Source organism: Kogia breviceps, chromosome 12 (genome assembly GCF_026419965.1).
Source record: "Kogia breviceps isolate mKogBre1 chromosome 12, mKogBre1 haplotype 1, whole genome shotgun sequence".
Classification (NCBI taxonomy): Eukaryota; Metazoa; Chordata; class Mammalia; order Artiodactyla; family Physeteridae; genus Kogia; species Kogia breviceps.
This window is the reverse complement of record NC_081321.1, coordinates 102,544,351-102,561,641: the sequence shown is the minus strand read 5'-3', so window position 1 is coordinate 102,561,641 and position 17,291 is coordinate 102,544,351. Positions and strand designations below refer to the sequence as shown.

Below are 17,291 nucleotides of genomic sequence, written 5' to 3'. Positions count from 1 at the left end.
GTGTCCCCAGACCCCCGGGGGCCCGGCCTGCAACGCCGTCTCCAGGGAAGGCGGCTCCCACAGCTGGGCTCCTCGTCTCCTCCACGGAAAAGCCGGCCTCGCCCCAAGCTCCGGGCCCGGTGGCGGGGCGCCCAGGGTCCCAGCGCCCCGGCTGCCGCAGCGCTCAGGCCCAGAGCGAGCCGGGGCCCCACCTCTGCCCCGCACACTCGGGCCCTCCCGGGTCCCCAACTCCTCGACTCCCTGCTTGGCCTCTGCTGTAGGATGACCACTGTCTCTAACTTGAAAACGAAGCCAACAAGTTGAAAAGCATTGAAAATCTGAAACTGGGGGGCTTTCCAGACAGATGGTGAGCCTGCCTCAAGGCCCCGCTGCCAAGGAGCCACCGTCGTAGCCGCACTGGGGCCCTCACCTCCCCTGCAGGCCATGCAGACCTTCACCTGCTCCTAAGAGCTTCTCTGCCTTCCCAGCCGCTCTGGGTAAAGAGCCCTGAGTCCACCCCTCTTCTGCCCACGAGGCTTCACTCCATCCACGGTTCGGTTCGGTTCGGTTCGTGCTCCTCCTGGGATCCTCACGCTTTCCTGGAGGCGTCGCCCAGGCCCCACCCTGCGTCGAGGTCTACCTTTGTCACGTGTCACATTCACCACACTCCACCTGACGCGTGGCCAGGCTCTGCAGCCGGTGCCCCTCCCAAAGCCCCACCGGGCGGCTGGTGCCCAGCCGGGCTGCGATCCCACCGCGGCGGCCCCTGGGCTTCTCAGACCTGGGCCCCGCTGTCCCCGCCCTCTCGCGCCGCCCTCTCACCCCGCCGTGCCTCCTCCTCTCGCTCTCTGAGGGGCCCCCGCCCCTCCTGTGAGCGACCAGCCCCCACCAGGTGCCGTACGGCACTCGCCCCATCGATGGCTAGTGGCAGCTGGCTCCGAGGGCAGGAGGCCTGGACGTGGGCAGAAGCTTTGGGGGCTGGAGGGCAGGCACAGAGACAGGAGAGGGTGCAAAGACAGGAGCGGCAGGATTTAGGGACAACTGGATAGCAGGGGGGAAAGCGGACAGAGGCCACGGAGGACAACCGGACTTGCAGCTCGGGAGGTGGCATCCACGGAGCTGGTGAGCAGAGAGCGAAGCTTCCAGCTCAGGAAGCATGGGCTCGGGTCCGGCAGGACTCGGAGAGGGAGAGAGGCACGGAGGAGCCAGGCACGTGGGCGCGGAGGTCAGCAAAGAGACTGCGTCGGAGCCAGGGATCTGCAAGCGATCGGTGCCCGTGGCCGAGTGCCGGCCCGAGGCCGGGGAGGCCGTGTGAGCCGTCCGAGGGATGGCAGAGTTCATGCTCCTAACACCTCCTCTCAAGCAGGCAACAGAGCGGTGGTTTCATTTCTTATAAATTTATTACATAATAATATTATAATAATTATTATCAATAATAATAATATAAGAAACATAGATCTCTGTGGGGTGTATCACAACGTCAGGGTCAGGAGGCCTCGGGACTGGAGCAGGGGGTGAAATCCCCCAGCTGGAACTCCATACAAAAGGAGGGGTGAAGCAGAACTGACCCTGTAAAGTTAAAAACCCAAATTGAACGGAACCAAAAACCCACAGGTGAGTGTGAGACGAGTGTGTATGTGGCAGTCCGTTACGGTGACTGCTGCTGTGTGTGTGACCTGGTCTGTTGGTGAAAGGGTTACTGGGTGTGAATCTGCCCAGGGAATGGGGCCGGCGGGCCGGGGGCGGGGCGGGTGGGCACAGACCGGCGTGCCAGGTCCCTGGGCTGTGAAAACTTCTGTTTTCTGGGTTTTTTAATTTTTATTAAAAAAAGCTAGAAATATAAACAGAAACTTGTGAGTGACGTGGATGGAGCTTAGTCCAGACTCCACAGCCTAGGTTTAAAAACGTCCCGGGCCCCCCGCCCCACGGTCATTGCTGAGTGTGAGGAGTCACAGTAGGGGGGCTGGGGTGCCCGCCGGGGTCTCTGCAGTGGCCTGACTCTAGGGCTGCCCCTGTGACCCCCCCCAGAAGCCCGACGGGGGGGGGGGAGCACTGCCTCCAGGGGCCCTCGGGGGCCTCTCCCAAGCAGCAAGCCTTCACCAAGAAGGCCCGCTCAGGCTCGGCGAGGCTCTGGAGGGACAGGCTGGGCAAACAGCAGGTCCCGGGGTGCAAGACGACCTCTGACTTTCTTTGGAAGTGGAGAAGGGGTGCTTTCACAGGCACACACCCATGCACGCACCCTGTGCACGCTTCCGAAGCCCCTACACTAGTCCAGAGTGGCCCCTAGGGACCGCTCTCCAGTCAGGCACACGCGGGGCTCCGACGCACTCAGTCGCACCCCGAGATTCACACGCTCGCACATGTGCGCACACACGCAGGGCGGAACTGGAGACTTCGGGTCTGAGTCAGGGAGGCTTCTTTGCTGTAGTCGCCCAGCAGCGTGGGGAGGAGGCTAGACCCCTACTGGGGAGGGACCCTGTGCGAGAGATAGCTGGGGGCGGGTGCCAGGGCCCTGCCCTCCCCCACACACCCCCACTCCGGGGCCATGGTCTCCCAGGCCATCTGACCCGCTGGTGCCCGGCAGGACTCGCTGCCTGCCGCCCCTCCTCCACGCAGCACCTGAAGGGTCGTGGGGCACACTATAGCTCAGCGAGGGGAGGGGGCCCAGCCGGGGCCCCAGGGCGGGTTACTAGGACCCTGGCCAACCCCAGACCAGCTGGAGCGTCCCCCGCCCCATGTGGGGTGGCAGTGGCAGTTGAGGGGCCAGAGATGGAAGACTGGGCAGCCGCAGCGGAGCCGGTGGGGGGCCGGAGGGGAGGGGAAGGGAAGCTATTGAGGACAGAGATATTTGTTCCTTTTCTCGTTCCAAATATAGAGTGGATTAAAATATGCAAAACAGGGGGGCTCCTTGGCCCCCAACCGAGAACCCCAATGTCTCCCCCCTCCCCCCGAGTCACCAAGGTGTGTCTTGACCTTGCATGCTGGACTAGGTTCCCCCCTCTGCGAAAGTAGCCACCAGGAGCTGAGCGGGAGATGGTCAGGCCGGAGCATCCCCGTCCCAAACCCCCTCCCGCTCCAGCCCCCCACCCCACCCCGCCCCACGGCCCGCGCCCTTCCTGACCGTGTGCTGGGTGGGGCTCGACGGCCTGGGAGGGCACCAAGCAATGTACAGGGCAAGTCTCCGAGCAACAGCAAACAGGACGATTCATGCAACATTCCTGGCCCGGGCGCCGTTGGGGTGGGGGCTAGGGGGCGGGCCGAGCCCGCGGCCCGGGGGCGGAGGTGGGGGGCCCTGCCGGCAGGGCGCGGCCGGGGCGTGGGGGGGGTGGGGGGGGCGTCAGCTGCCGTCCAGCTGCCTGAGCGCGCGCTCGATGTTCATGCGGTGGCCCACGCGCGTGACGCCCAGCTCCACGAAGTCGTCCTTGGTGAGCGCCGGCAGGTGCGCGCCCTCGATCTCGTGGTCCTCGAAGCGGTCGCGGTGCTCGCCCAAGTGGATGCTCTCCAGCCAGTCGCCCACGTCGAACTTGCTCCAGAGTTGCAGGGGCTTTTGCTGGAAGGGCCGGCGCGGGCTGGGGGCCCCGGGGCCGGGGCCAGGCGCTGGCGAGGGCAGCGGCGAAGGCGAGGGCGAGCGGCTGCGCGCGCTCACACTGCGCACCACAAAGCGCACCTCCTTCGGCTCGTGCGGGATGGAGAGGCTGGACGACTTGAGGATGGTGGGGGGCGTGAGGCCGAAGGGCCGCCCCGCGCCCCCCGCGCCCGCCCCCAGCCCCTCCACCCGCTCCAGCGACGCGGGCTTCACTGGGCTCGGGGCGCGCCGCGCCACTGGGTAGCGGCCGCCGGGCCGCACCGGGTAGGAGGCCCCGCCGCCCGGGCCCCCAGGGCTGCGCTGCGCTGAGATGGAGCTCAGCTCACCGAGGCTGCTGAAGAGCCTGCGGAGGGAGAGGGGGTCAAGGCCAGGTGAGGGGCACTAGGCGAGGTGGGGGTGGGCGGAGGGGCGGGGCCAGCGGCCAGGAGGACTCTGGGAGGGAGGGCGGGGCGAGAGGGGGTGGCCTGGGACCCGGTGGGTAGCCTTAGGGCCAGAGGAAGAAAGGAGGGTAGGGCCCTGCGGTTACTCTGGCCCGGTCCTCAGAGTCAGAGCCAGTGCCCTGCTGGGGGAGGGGGCCCTAGACTGAGCGGCCCATGAGGAGTAAAGCCCCTGGCCCCCTCCACTCTTCGCGGGCTCCAAGAGGAAAGACAACTGCTGGGGCAAAGGGCTTCCCACCGCATTTCTGACAGCCCGGGACACCAGCTCTGGACACTGCCCCGTCCACCCACACCCTGGAGAGTACGACTCCGGCAAGACCCCTCACCACTTCCCCCACACACCACTTCCCCCTCTGTCATCATGAGGGGACCCAGAAAGACCTGGGTTGGCTGCACGGCTGGCTGAGTCGTGGTACAGGCTGGTGGCAGCACAAGACGGAACGAGTCCATGAGGTCTGAGACAGACACGAGGCGGCGTTCGCACCCACACAGAGCGGCGGCACGTGCAGGGCAGGCGTGAGGCAGCAACACACCCATGACACTCGGCCTCCCCGCACCGGACGGCGCACAGCAGCGGCACCCACGTGTGTTATGTACATGCAGCAGCAGTGGCAGTGGCCTGCTCATGACAGTGACACAGCAGCACGTGTGCACGCACACGCACGCGCGCACGCACGCGCGCGCGCGCACACAGATGGGGCTTCACTTCCCAGCATCACCTGAAAGGACCCCAGGCCTTCAGCCCCGCCACGCCCCCCCAGCACGGCCACGCTGGGAGGCCTGGCTGGGGGGGCTCCTCCAGAGAAAACCCACTCCTAGATCCCATGCCCCCTCCACCCCGTTTCTTTCCCTAGCCCCTGCTGTGGCCACGGGAAGCCTCATGGGGCCGTCAGTGGCACCAAAGCCCCACGAAGCCACGCAGAGCAGAGATCCAGGCGGGCAGGTGCAGCGCACGGACAGCGAGAGGCATGGGATGGGCGTGCTCACTTACACAGCCGGCGCTCGGGACCACCGCGCAGCTAGACAGAGCAGCCACATGCAGATGGGCAGGAGAGAGCAATGAGAGAGAGTGTTAGCGGCGCAGGCCCTCAAAGCAGGCACACGGCCCCCGGTCACGACCACAGTGAGGGCAGCCAGCTGCAGGGAGCCCCTGGCCAGGTACCCAGTAAGGGAAGAATTCAGGTGCAGTGGGCCCAGGTGCGATGGGAGGGAACACATCTGGAGCTGCTGGAGGAAGGAAAGTGCAGGCCCGACGCGGGCGGAGCTGGGTGGGCTCCTGGTCTGCCTGTGACCCGTGCTCTGGTCTGTGAAGTGCAGACCGCAGTGGTGTCCGTCCACAGGCTTTACTAAGAGCCCCGTGTGGCAGCTGCTCGGCAGACCCCTGGCACTCGCGCTGCTGCTGCCTGAGGGCCTCTCTCCAGCTGCTAGCCCACCTCCCTCTCCCTGCCCTTGCCCGCACTGGGCTAAGGACCCCTGCCCTGGCTTCCCCTACCCACCTCTGTGCTAGCCTGACTGGTACCTGTCCCCCACTGCACAGGCACCCTGAGCACCCTTCCTCCCCTGGAAGCAGGTTCTGTCTTTTCCCGTCTCACCCGTGCAAGGTCAGCCTCCCGCTGGAGATGCAACCCCGTCCCTCCTACTCAACCTGGTTTCCATTGTCTTCCACTGGCTCCTCTCCTCAGCCTCTGTCCCTGCCGCCTTGCCCAACTGCCCAGATCCAGAGCAGAGCCTCCTGAGGAGGCCAGACCATGCTTCCCCCACCCCGCAGAGAGGGACTCAAAGGACACCTGGGGTGGTGGGCTCAAGGAAGAGGCACCAGTCACCAGAAGAAACCCTCCTCTCTCCCACAGCTGACCTCCACGGTACCGCCCGGGTTTCGGAGCAAAGTGGGGCGGCAGTGAAGCTGGGGGAGGGTGCCAAGGAGGTGGTAGGTGCCCAAGCGGTAGGGATTGCTACGGAGAGGGCGAGGGGGCGGTGCTGGGGGACTGGGCCCAGTTCAGGGCTCCCCTCCCGCCACCCCGGGCCCTCATGCATCCCACCCTGGCATGGGGACCTGCATCTCAGGATGGAGTTCTGTGTGGCCCACCCCCGGACTCCCCTGGAGCAGGGTCTGGAGCCCCGGCAGGGGCTGAGCTGGGGGCCTAGGATGAGGGCAGACTGGCTCAGAAGCACCAGGGAGACCCTGCCACGGGGAGATACTGGGTGTGGGGAGGTGGGCACCCGCCAGAGGCTAGGGCTGGTGCCAGGAGGTGCCACAAGTGAGGGACTGATCCACCGGAGTGCAGGGGAGAGGGCCAGTCACACCCCCAAGGCCGCCCTCCCAAGGCCCCAGGGCAGAGCAGGGCGTGGCCAGGGGTGCCCATGGCCCAGGGTCTGCTCCTCCCCCCCTTCCTCTTGGGGAGCAGGGGACTTCCCACATTGTCCCAGGCCAGGCACCCTGGCAGTGTCCACGGTCAGGTGCACACGTTTCCACACCACCTCTGCCGAGCCATCGCTGCCCATCGCCGCTCTGAGCTGTCTGACGGCCTCCCCAGCCAGGCTCTGACCATGGCATGGCCACGTCACAACCCCTGCCAGCCTCCCAAAGGGCTTCTGGGCCACCCACTCTCTAACACGTGGTACCTCACTAGGCACCAGCAGCCCTGGACGCCTTCCGGTCTTTCTCCAGACGTCTCAGCCAGGCTCCACACTCCCCAGCAACTTTCCCCCCAGCGTCTGAACCTTGCACTGTCTGGCTTCCTTGTGACTCCTCGACCAGTGAGGCCTGCCCTTGCCCCACCACCCCTCGCCCCTGCAGTTACCGAGCTGTCGGCAGAGTCCCCTTTGCTGGCCTGTCCACTGGTTTCCCTCTTAGGCGCCCTTTCCCCTACCCCTTCCTCCCTAGACAGGCTCCCTCTGAGTTCGCACTTTCTCCCAGGCCATGTCATCCACTCCCGCCCTTTTCTGTGACCGATGTGCCCATGCGTGCCACACGTGAAGCCAAGCCACTCTCTCCTGCGCTCTCCCCAGACCTCTCCTGGGGTCTCCAAACATGCTCTCCCTCCCCCCAGTTCCTCCCACACCAGAGGCCCGCGAGCCACCATCGGCTGCTCCATCCTGTCACCCCCGTGGCTGATCATGTCACCAACTCCCAGCATTAACCCTGGCCCGCCTCCTCACCCCCAGCCACCTCTGGATCCAGACCTTTCATGGTCTCACTCAGGGCCTTTCATCTCACTTCCTAATTGTTACCCTTGACTCTTGGTGCCTAGCTCAAAGCCAGGAACACAACATGCGCTGAAAAACAAAGTTATAAAACAAAGACAACGTGACACGTCACTCTCAGGCTTGACTGCCTGTCCACTCACTGGAGCCAACAGGCGAGAAAAAGCCCACTCCGGCCCTGGTCCCTGCCTGGAGCCTCTGCCACCGCACGCACGCAGGGCGGGTCTGGGCCTGTGGCCTTTTGAAAGTTAAGAGCCTCATTAACGGAAATGATCCGCAGGAGCACAAAGTACATACAGGCTCGTGAGTGTCCCTTTGCACTCTCTCTGGTCTCCGTGTCCCACTCCAGCCCTAACTCCTCACCGGCCACACCAGGTCATGGCTCCAACCTTGATGCACCCAGATGCCCCTAGGACTCCTCCTCTGCGACCCCCTCCCGCTCCCCTAGCAGAGTTCCGTGAACTCCTGAAGCCCCGATCACATCTCCTGCAAACACACCTCACAGGTCCCCAACCTGTGAGGACCTCCGCAAGGACAGAGCACATCCTGGCCCCTGTGCCCTGCACTGGCCAGCAAACAACAGGTCCAGTTTCAAAAGAACAAGCCCTGAGGCACCTGCAGTCACGTATGGCTTTATCCAGATCCCTGTCAGGTGTGCTAGCAGGACAGGGCTCACAGTAGGTCCCAGGGCAGGGTTTCTCCACCATCGCAGAAACGTGCGTCTTCTGTGGGATGCTAATTAGCGATCTACTAAAGAAGCCGTCCGAGAACACAGCACACAGCACAGCAAAAGTTCTGAGAAGAACTGCAGGAAGGAACCCTCGACAACTTTGTGTTTCCAAAGCTATTTCGCCATGAACTTTTTTCGGGAAAATCAGATGTGACCGTCAGACGGGTGTAAAGCTGAGGGCCACAGCGAAACTGAGTCTTGATGTGGGGCTCAGAGACATGTGGCCCTCAGACCACATGTGGGATTCAGACCCAACTGTGGGGTCTGGAAGACAAAAGGGGGTTCAGAGCAGATGTGGGGCTCTGAGCAGACAAATGTTCTGCCTAATCACGCTAGACCCAGAGCTAGAAGCGTAAAGAGGTGACGGTCTGGGATCAAAGTTCCAAAAAGCCAAAGGCCATGGGCCTTCTGGATGGCCCCAGTGCATTTCCACAAGTTGCCGCGCTTCAAGTCCCTGACATAGGGGTGACCTCCCCTTCCCCTTCTGAGATCTTCCTAGATCTCGGGCCGCAGGGTGTCTGGAGGGTACAGGACGCCAGAGCCTAGACTGAGCTGTCGATGAGGGAGGTGGGCCGAACAGACGCTTCCTTTCCTGTGGTGTCTGTCGGGTGAGGAGAGGGGCGGGCCTGCGAGGGAACACATGCGGGGCCGGTGGACGAGGTACTGGGGTGTGACGCACTGGGTGGCCGTGGCAGCTGCCCTAGGGCTTCAGCTAGGGTCCATCCTGGGAAGGAAACAGCCCCACTGGGACATCAGAACTTCCTGCACTTTGGACATGCCTCCGACAGACAGTATCGCTAGCACGTTTATCACTACGGGAGAAATGAGTGTCAGACTCTAGCCACTGCTGGCGGCAAAACAAGAGCTGCCCAGCAGCGCCGATGGGCAACACAGCCTCTGCCGGCCACGTGCGGGGCTGGCCGGACGCAGCCACAGCATCTCCTGCTCAGCCGCCTGCCGGTGGCCAGAAGTAAAGGGTCGAGGACAGGCCGCCTCTGGGGCCCACTCCAGAGGGCCATGGTTGCACCCAGGTCCGAGGGCAAGAAGGGGAGCACAGGAGGAAGGAAGGCAGGGTGAACAGGGGTAGGAGGAAACGGAGAGGAAGCGGGGAAGGGAAGGCAGGGCAGACGGGTAGCGCTGGGGAGCGCTGCCGGGCCCGCCAAGCGGCGCTGGCGGGGCTCAACTGCAAGCGATTTCAGAATCCACGTGCGCTCTGTCGTACACCTGACTGACAAACAAAGGTTCGGTCTACAGAACGAACACGTGCGTTTCTGTGGAGGGGAACTGCTGCACACAAACACAGTGTCTGTCACTAGAAGGGGTTTAACGACAGAGGCTCCACGTTATAGTGGACAGATAGCGGGGCTTGAGGTCAGATGCCACCATCTATCTGCTGGCTGGAATGGACCTCCTTAGAACCTCACTTTTATTGTCTGGAAAATGGAGATTATGACGCACCGAACAGAATGGCTCTGAAGATGAAGTAACGTGACTTGGCCTTTTCCAGAGCCGAGCGCTCATCTTCCCGGAAGGACCCTAAGAGTCCTCCTATCGGCCCGCCTGAGGGCCTGGTCAGCCTCACCGTTTCACAGGGGTGGCACTGAAGTTCACTGAGGTTAAGTGGTTTGTCCAAGAATACAAACTCAGATGCAGCCTGCCGAGGCTTGAAATCCAGGGCCATCTGACCCCAGGCCGATGTCAGGGAACAAAGCAAGGCGCTAAAGCTGGTGAATGCCACGGCACAGGGAATCTCTTGTTTGAGGCTCTCCGGCATCTGGTATCTTAGGGAACAGCACCTGATCTTCCTTTGGATACCCGCCCCCCTCACTCAGCACCCATCCGGTAGCTCTGGCTGACCCCATGCCCCGGCTCCCAGGAGAGCATACGGGGCAGGCCTGGCCCACAGCAGCCCTGTGTCTCCCTGACCCCAGTGACCGTTTCGGGGGAGGCAGGGGATCCACACGAAGCCAATCGGAGGCCGGGCTTCTGCAGGGACTCCTGAGGGAAAGAGGCTCACTCTCCCGTGGGCCTGCAGGACAGATGGGATGTAAAGGTTGGAACTGCTGGCCTCGCCCCTCCCCCACACCACTTCCAAGCAAGGAAACCAACACAGGTTCTGGCATGACCCAGACCCACTGGCCAAGGGCGCCTCGCCGTGACAAAGGGGGGACGCCGAGGACGACCGTGACGGACGCGGCGGCAGGTCCAGCCCAGAGACCACCTCCTCCTGCCCTGGGGCGGCCCAGCTGCACCACGGGAGCCGGCAGAGCTAAGGCAACAGCTGGGCTCTCCTGAGCTCGGCCGAGGGGCTCGGCGACCAGCAAACCTCAACCAAGCGTCTGTCCTTCTGTGGCATTTGTCCTAAGCCGCCTCCCTAGACCTCAAGTCACAAAAGACAGCACTTGCGTTTAGCTTTGTTCTTTCGTCCGTTTGGCGAATGTTTTATTGAGGCCTGCGCTGAGCCAGGCACTGTGCTACCCGCTGTCGATGGCTTTAGTTTTCATCAGGACCCAGGGGCACAGAGGAAAGGAAGGGCTGGCGGAGGGGGAGAAACAGAGCGCGAAGACGGGGGCTGGTCCAGGCTGCGTCAGGGGTTCCCCGGCCTCCGTCCCTCAGAGGCCTAGGGCCTGGGCTGCTCACTCCGACTGGACACTCCTGGCCTCACCCCTAACACCCACTCAAAGGGCACTTTAAACACCGCCCTGCTGGGAAGAGGGCTTTCACATTCAACTGGGAGCTGGAAGAGGTGAAAAGGCGAGGGCCCCAGCGCAAGCCTGGGACGATGGGAGCCGGAGGGCAGCACTGCCGAACCCCCTGGGAGAGGCGTCACTAGTTCCCCAAGCCCCCACTTATCCTTTGAGTCCTGAGCTGGAAGAAGGTAGATCAGACGAGCACTTGTGAGTAAGACCCGGATCCCTCACTGCTTTGTGAACTCTGCCTTCCGAGGTTGGCAGGAAAAGACTCACTAGGTTGGTCCTCAGGTGGCAAGAAGGGGGACTATGGGGGTGGCACCCCGCGTGCCACCCGCAAAGCCAGAGGCGGGGGAGGGCCTACGGGGCCCAGAAGGCAAAGGCAGGCAAGGGCTGGCCACGGGACGGCCAGCTCGGCCTCAGACCACTCGTGGGCAGGAACCAGCTCTCCCGCCAGCAAGCGTGGGGCCCGCAGGCCCGAGGAGGGACCCCTTGGGGGCGGAGCCTTGGGAATGAGGTCCTCAAGGAAAGAGCCAAGGGATGAGCCCAGAGGCTCCGGCAACTTCTGCCCAGCCAGAGCAGCACCCCAGCCCCCTGCTCAGCCCCTCCCCCCAAGCCAGCGCCTCGCCCCCATTTCCAGGGCACCGTGTGGCCTCTTTAAGTGCCCACCTTGTGTGGGAAGTGGGGAGGGAGAACAGAGGAACGGGTAAGGTACGGAGAGGAGAGAGCAGACGCAGATGCAGAGGAACGGCATGATTTCCACCTAAGAATGGCCGCCTGATGCACTTTGAAAATCTCGCACAGGGATCTGTATTCGAGGGACCCTGAGGTGGGGCCGAGAGACAGAAATGTTTCCGGGGCAGAAAACGGGAAAATTGGTGGTAGGTCCTGAGAGGAAAAGAATCCAGTGCACTCCAGGTTTCAAAAGGAAGCAAGGCAGCTACGAAAGGAAGTGAGGAAAGATGGCACCAGCCACGTGGGACAGCCAAGTGGCCACAGAGAAGCCCAGCAGCTGGGGTGGGGGTGCGGGAGAGCTGCAACTTGAGAGTGGACCGGAGAAGGACCCTTGACGGTAGCAGAGGCAGCCACGCCAGGTGTGAGAGGGAGAGCACAGGGACCCCGGGGCAGGGAGCCTCCAGGAGGGCTGTGGAGGCATTCGCGGTCAGCCTGGGTCTCCGGCGGGCGCCCAGCCCCCACTGCCACAGCACCAACAGGGACAGAGAGGACAGAGCCCCTGATACTCCAGATAGCTCAACGAGCCCTCGGTCTCGGACAGACAAAGCAAGGCCAGATCAAGGACAGAGATGTGGACGGTAGGAGCACAGGTGGGGGAGAGGACAGGAGGGGCTGTGGGGGGACCGTGGAAGGACAAGGGGAAGAACGGGGCGGGCACGGACAAGGGACAGGACCCTCCCCACACCGCCCTGCTCACCGAGCTGCCGCGATGGGCGACTTCTTGGCAGGGTCCAGCAGGCCGCCCAGGCCACCAACTGGCTCCTCCCCCAGGGAGCGGGTGTCTTTGTTCAGCTGTTGCAGGCGGGAGCTGAGCTCGCTGATCACAGTTGGTTTGTCGTCTTCGGGCCCGGGGAGCCCCCGGCTCTCCACGGGGTCCCCCCACAGCTTGGACCTTCTCTGGAAGAGGTAGCGAGGGCGAGCGGGCCCGGCAGCAGAGGCCAAGCCGGCGGAGGCGGCACGGTGCTGCTGGGCCATGAGCTCACTGTCCGAGGACTGCTTCAGCAGCGGGTCCCTGAAGGTCACCGGCCCCTTCCCCAGCGGGGACTTGAGCTTGGGCTTGGGAGGCACTGGTGGCTTCTCGAGTAGAAAAGTATGTCCGTCGGCGAAGGAGGTGTGGGTGTCGGTGAGTTCCCCGCTCTCCGAGCTCAGGGTGGACATGCTGGACACCGTGGAGATGGTGCTCGTGGTCTCCAGGTGGGGGTCGCTGGAGCTGCGCGTGTCGGCCTCCTCCACCCCCGAATCGGCTGCGGACTCGGGGGCAGGGGGCGGCTCGCTGCTCGGCTTCCCTGAGGCCGGGCCTGGCAGCGTGGCGGGCGAGGGGCCTGGGCCAGGGAGAGGGGTGGCCAGGAGCCCGTTGGCAAACTCTTCGGGAGGCGGCACGAGTCCGATGCGGGCCAGCTCCTCCCTGGTCTCCTCGTCGCTGGAGGACAGCTGGGCCGGCGGCAGGTTCACGGCGAACACCAGCTCCGGCTCCTCCTCTGAGCTGCCCTGGCCCAGCCCGGGGTCTGCCGGGGTGCTGCCAGGAGGCTGGGCCCGGGGGCTCGGCAGGGGCTCTGCCACCACGGCCGACTGCGCGGGGGCCGGGGCCAGCTCTGGGGTGCGCGGGCGCTCCTCTTCGGCCCCCAGCCCGCGGGGCTCCTGCCCATTGCTGGTGGCGTGCACGACGATGAGGCCGGCCGGCCGCTGCAGGGATGTGTCGAGGACACTGAGGATCATGGACTTCTTGTCCTCCGGCGACTTCCGCTCCTCCCGGGGAGCTTTCTCGGCTTCCCTGCGGGAAGGCACAGGAACCCAGGCTGGGCTCCTCGGGGAGAAGGCTGGGGAGGCCAGGGGCCCTCGCTCGGCGTCACGAGCCTGCACATCCACAAACAGGGGCCCGGGGCGGTCGGTGTCAGGGCTGTGCACCGGCGTGGGGGACCGGGAGGGCGCCTGGGAGGCCAGAGCCCGCTCCCGGGCGGCCAGGGCAAGGGCCAGGGGTGAGCTGGGGTCCAGGGGTTTGCCGGTGAGCGGGTGGATGAATGTGGAGCCCGAAGGCCCAAGGCTCGGGCCGCCAACCAGCGGCTTCAGAGCGGAGACCGGGGAGGGCAGCAGCAGGTCACGGCCGGTGGCGGGGGCGGCGCCGGCGCCGGCGCCCAGCAGGCGCTCGTCGATGGAGCGGGAGGGCTGCAGGGAGGGCACATCTGCGCTCGGAGGGCTGCTCTCGATGGCTCCCACGGACAGGAAGACGGTGGAGCGCCGCCGCTCCTCCAGCCGCCGGTCCTTGACTGGGGCCGGGCCGCCGAACGCGAGCCCGGGGCCGTCTCCGGGGCTGTAGTCGAGGCCGCCCGGCCGAGGCCCGCGGTGTGTCGGGGAGGGCTCCCGGGCGAAGCTGCCGCCCGCCGGGCCAGGGCTTCCCACGGCCAGGGCCGCGCGCTCCTGAGCGTCCTCCACCTGCAGCTGCTTCACCAGCGGGCTCTTGCGGCGCTGAGGCTTGGACGGCGCGAAGAGGCTGGCGCTGAAGGCGCCGAGGTTGGCGTAAGGGCTGTCGGGGCCGGGCGGCCGCGGCCGACGCTTCGGGCGCTCCGGCGGAGTGGCCGCCGGCGGGGGCCGGGGGACGTCGCCTGCCTCGGGCGCCGAGTCCTGAAGGATGATCATGGAGCGCGCGCGCTTCTGCCGTTCCGGGTAGGGCAGCGGCCCCAGGGCCGCGCCGGGATCATACAGGCCCGGGGCGCCCGCGCCCAGGCGCGCCTCCAGGCCGGGCTTGAAGCTGGAGCGAACGGTGTCGTAGGCGCGGCCCGGCGGAGGCGGCGGCGAGAAGGCGGGGGGCGGCCCGGAGTCGAAGTAGTAGGGTGCGGGCGGGGGCGGCGGGGCGGTCTGCGGCGGGGGCGGGATGCCTCGGCCCTCGCGCACTGAATCCTGCATCGACGTGCTCCTCGGGAAGCGCCCCTCCAGCAAGGACGCCAGCTTCTCATCTTCCCCTGCGGACAGAGGGGCCCCGGTGAGCCCGGCCCAGGAGCCAGGGGCCTTCGAGGAGGCCCCTCCCGACGCAGGCGCCCGCCCTCCCCGTCCGCGGAGGCCAGCCCCGCCCTCCACCCCAGGGCAGCCAAGGTCCCGGACGCCGAGGCGCCTTCGAAATCCGCGGGAGCTGCTGGCCCCCAGCCAGAGGACGGAGTCGGGGTGGGCGTGGGCGCTACGATGAGATCAGGGGGAGACACGGGGCTTCCGGAGCAGGGGGTCTAAGCAAGATCCCCAGTCTGGGCTCGTCCCCGCCGGGAATGGGAGGGCTCCTGCGGAGAGGTATCCGTTCAGACACAGCGGAGAGGAGGGCCCCCCAGCGGAGGCTGTGACAGAAGACCCAAATCCTCTCTACTCAGGCTGGGGACATGGAGAGGGCCCAAGGTCAACACCGCGGGAGGGCCGGGGTCAGCCCCACCCCCACGCCCAGTCGCGGGGACAGAACTGCAGAGAAGGGCCAGGGGGTGGCTGGCACAGGCCTTCGCACAGGGGACCGAGCAAGACCTCATCTCAGAGCCACCAGCAGTGGAACACGCAGGTGTCACTGGGAGGCCCTGGTGGCAACCAGAGGCGGGAATGAGGGAGATGGTCAGAAATGAGAGGGAACTCTCCCAAGCAGGAGTGACATGCTGTGGGCAAGGGGGCAGCAGGGCCGATGCCCGGGGGAGAAAGGCTTTGTAAAGAGAGATCCTGAAAGGCTCTACCCCAGAGACCGACGGGCACTGGCCTGGGGGAGGCTGCCAGGAGGTCACTGCCAGAGCCCCAGTGGCGGAAGTCCAGAAAGGCTGGGCGGAAGGAGGGAGGGAGGGTTGCAGTGGAATGGCAGGCCGAGCACCTGGCACGCGTTTCAGCCTCACTGCTTATTGGTTGCGTGACCCCAGGCCAGGCCCTGAGCCCTTCTACGCCCCAGTTCTCTCACGGACAACACAGACTGAAAGTGAACCCTACTTCCTGGCGCCCTCAGCTGTCACTAGGATCTGTGTGAGGGCAGGGCTGCAGCGCTCAGAGCCCCCACTGTCCTGCCGCCCCGCTAGGACAGGGCAGGACCTCCCGAGCGTTCCTGTGTGCACAGCGCGTACACCTGTGCTGCAGGTGTGCTCAGTTAGGCTGCAGGGCTAAGGCAGCCCAATCCAAGAAGTGTGGAGGAGTGGTTCCTCGGTGCTGACACACAGGTCTCTGGAGCAGCTCCTTGGGAATCTACCCCTGGCCTCACTCTGGGTTTGGTCACACTTTCACGAGCTCACGACGATGCAGACGGCCGGTTCCCAACCGCTGCCTCCTTCGGCCGCCGCAGTGCTCACCAGGCCTCCCACCCGCACTGTCTGCGCGTGTCCTGCGTAACGACTCTTTTACCCCCTGGCACAGCAAGGGGCGTGGGCCATGGGGGAGCTTTTGTGTAAGATAAGGCTTGAATTCCAGCCCTGCCACTTCTTGTCTGATACCTCTTAACCTCTTGGCACTTCCGTTTCCTCATCTCTGGAGACCTGCCCCCTCCCACTGAAGTGCGAAGTGAAGCCATTCAAAGCTTACAGCACAGCGATGAGCCCCCAGCAGCGCCCCCAGGGAGGTGGCTGAGGTCGTCGTCGTCACCATCACCATCATCATTTTGGGGCCAGCCTTCCACCCCCACTGCTGGACACAGATTCTGTGCCAGGTTCGGCCTGGGTCTCCTCCCTGCTGCATTTCTTGCGCCGCATATAAACGCAGCTCAACACCCACAAGCTTGTGCATGAGATGGAGCCACGCGGGACAAGCTAGTGCACCTGGAACACGCCGGAGGGTCGGCATGCCACGTTCTGTCTGACCCAGGGTAAAGACAAGTCACCTTCCTTGTGATGAAAATGGGAATCCGCTCTGATACAGAGTGGGTGGGGCCGCTGCCCAAATGACAGCCGTGAGCATTTCTCCAGCACTTTCTGCGCACCAGCCTCAAGATGCAGGACCTACATGTATCACCATGAGCAGTTACTCGGTGCTCAGCCTGTGAGTACAGCGCTCTGTGCGAACCTCCGAGTGGCCTTAGGAGGTGGGTACCGGATGGTCCCCGTGTTTATGAGATTGTGTGCCCAGGGCCACAGAGCCAGGACAAGGGGCAGGAGCCCCGGGGTCTGACACCTCAGCCAGCGTTCAAGCGGGTGACAGGCGGCAGGCTAGGGCAAAGGGGTTTATAAAGATGAGCCAGCCATGGACGAGCACAGGAGGGTCCAGGAGGGGGAGCAGGGAACAGCTGGCAATCTCCACTGAGGGGCTTACAGCCTGAAGGACAGGCACTTAGATGCGGACCTCTGGTGGTCAGTACTGAGACTGGGTGGGGCTGAGGGACAGGCCATCCAGGCAGAGTGAGGGCAGGTGGAGAACAGCCAGTCCTGGCAGATGTAAACCAGAGGGAGGCAGAGACAAAGGTCGCTAGATGAAGCAGGAGAGGGCTGGGGCTAGGCCTCAGGGCCCCAAGGCAAGGCAGAGCCCACAGAGGACCAACTCTAGGGATGTGGGGTGGTATCTTCTGCAGAAAGCCCCCTGTGGCCAGAGGGATGGAGTAGCGGGTGAAGCTGGGGCAGGAGGTCAAGAGGAGACCAAAGCTGTGGCCTCCAGGAGCTGAGGCACAAGACAATGAGGCCTGGCCAGGTAGGGCTGCAAGGACGAGGAGGCAGAGAATAATGAGGAAACCACAGAGGATGCCCAGGGCTTAGGCCAGGGAGGTGAGGGGCGGGAGTGCCTCTTGGCTCCAAACTAGCTGCAGTCTGCTGTGTCCTCTCCCTCACCCTCCTACCTACAGAAATGACCCACAGCGGTCTCTGAAGGACCACTGCTGTCTGTCAGCAATTCACACCATTCTCTCTCAGAAAGCCCCACTCATCCTGCGTGTCTGAGCCCAAACGCACACGCACACGCCCGGCCTTCCCTGACACCCAAGCAGGGCTGGTGCCCCCTAGTAA

At 64.5% G+C, this 17,291-nt stretch overlaps 1 protein-coding gene across 3 annotated transcripts in view; it reads right to left on the bottom strand.

Annotated features, from left to right (window-relative positions):
• Positions 1–1,360: 1,360 nt before the first annotated feature.
• Positions 1,361–17,291, bottom strand: part of SHANK3 (SH3 and multiple ankyrin repeat domains 3) — a 52,978-nt gene continuing 37,047 nt past the window's right edge. For 2 of the 3 annotated variants that reach the window (XM_067010554.1, XM_067010555.1), the window contains 2 exons: positions 12,059–14,318; positions 1,361–3,908 (listed from right to left, as the gene is read on the bottom strand). In XM_067010554.1, the coding sequence (XP_066866655.1) occupies positions 3,317–3,908; positions 12,059–14,318 (2,852 nt within the window). In that variant the 3' untranslated portion in view covers positions 1,361–3,316. Of the gene's footprint in view, positions 3,909–4,598; positions 5,022–12,058; positions 14,319–17,291 lie in introns of those variants that run through there. The other variant, XM_067010557.1, reaches the window with a different exon arrangement.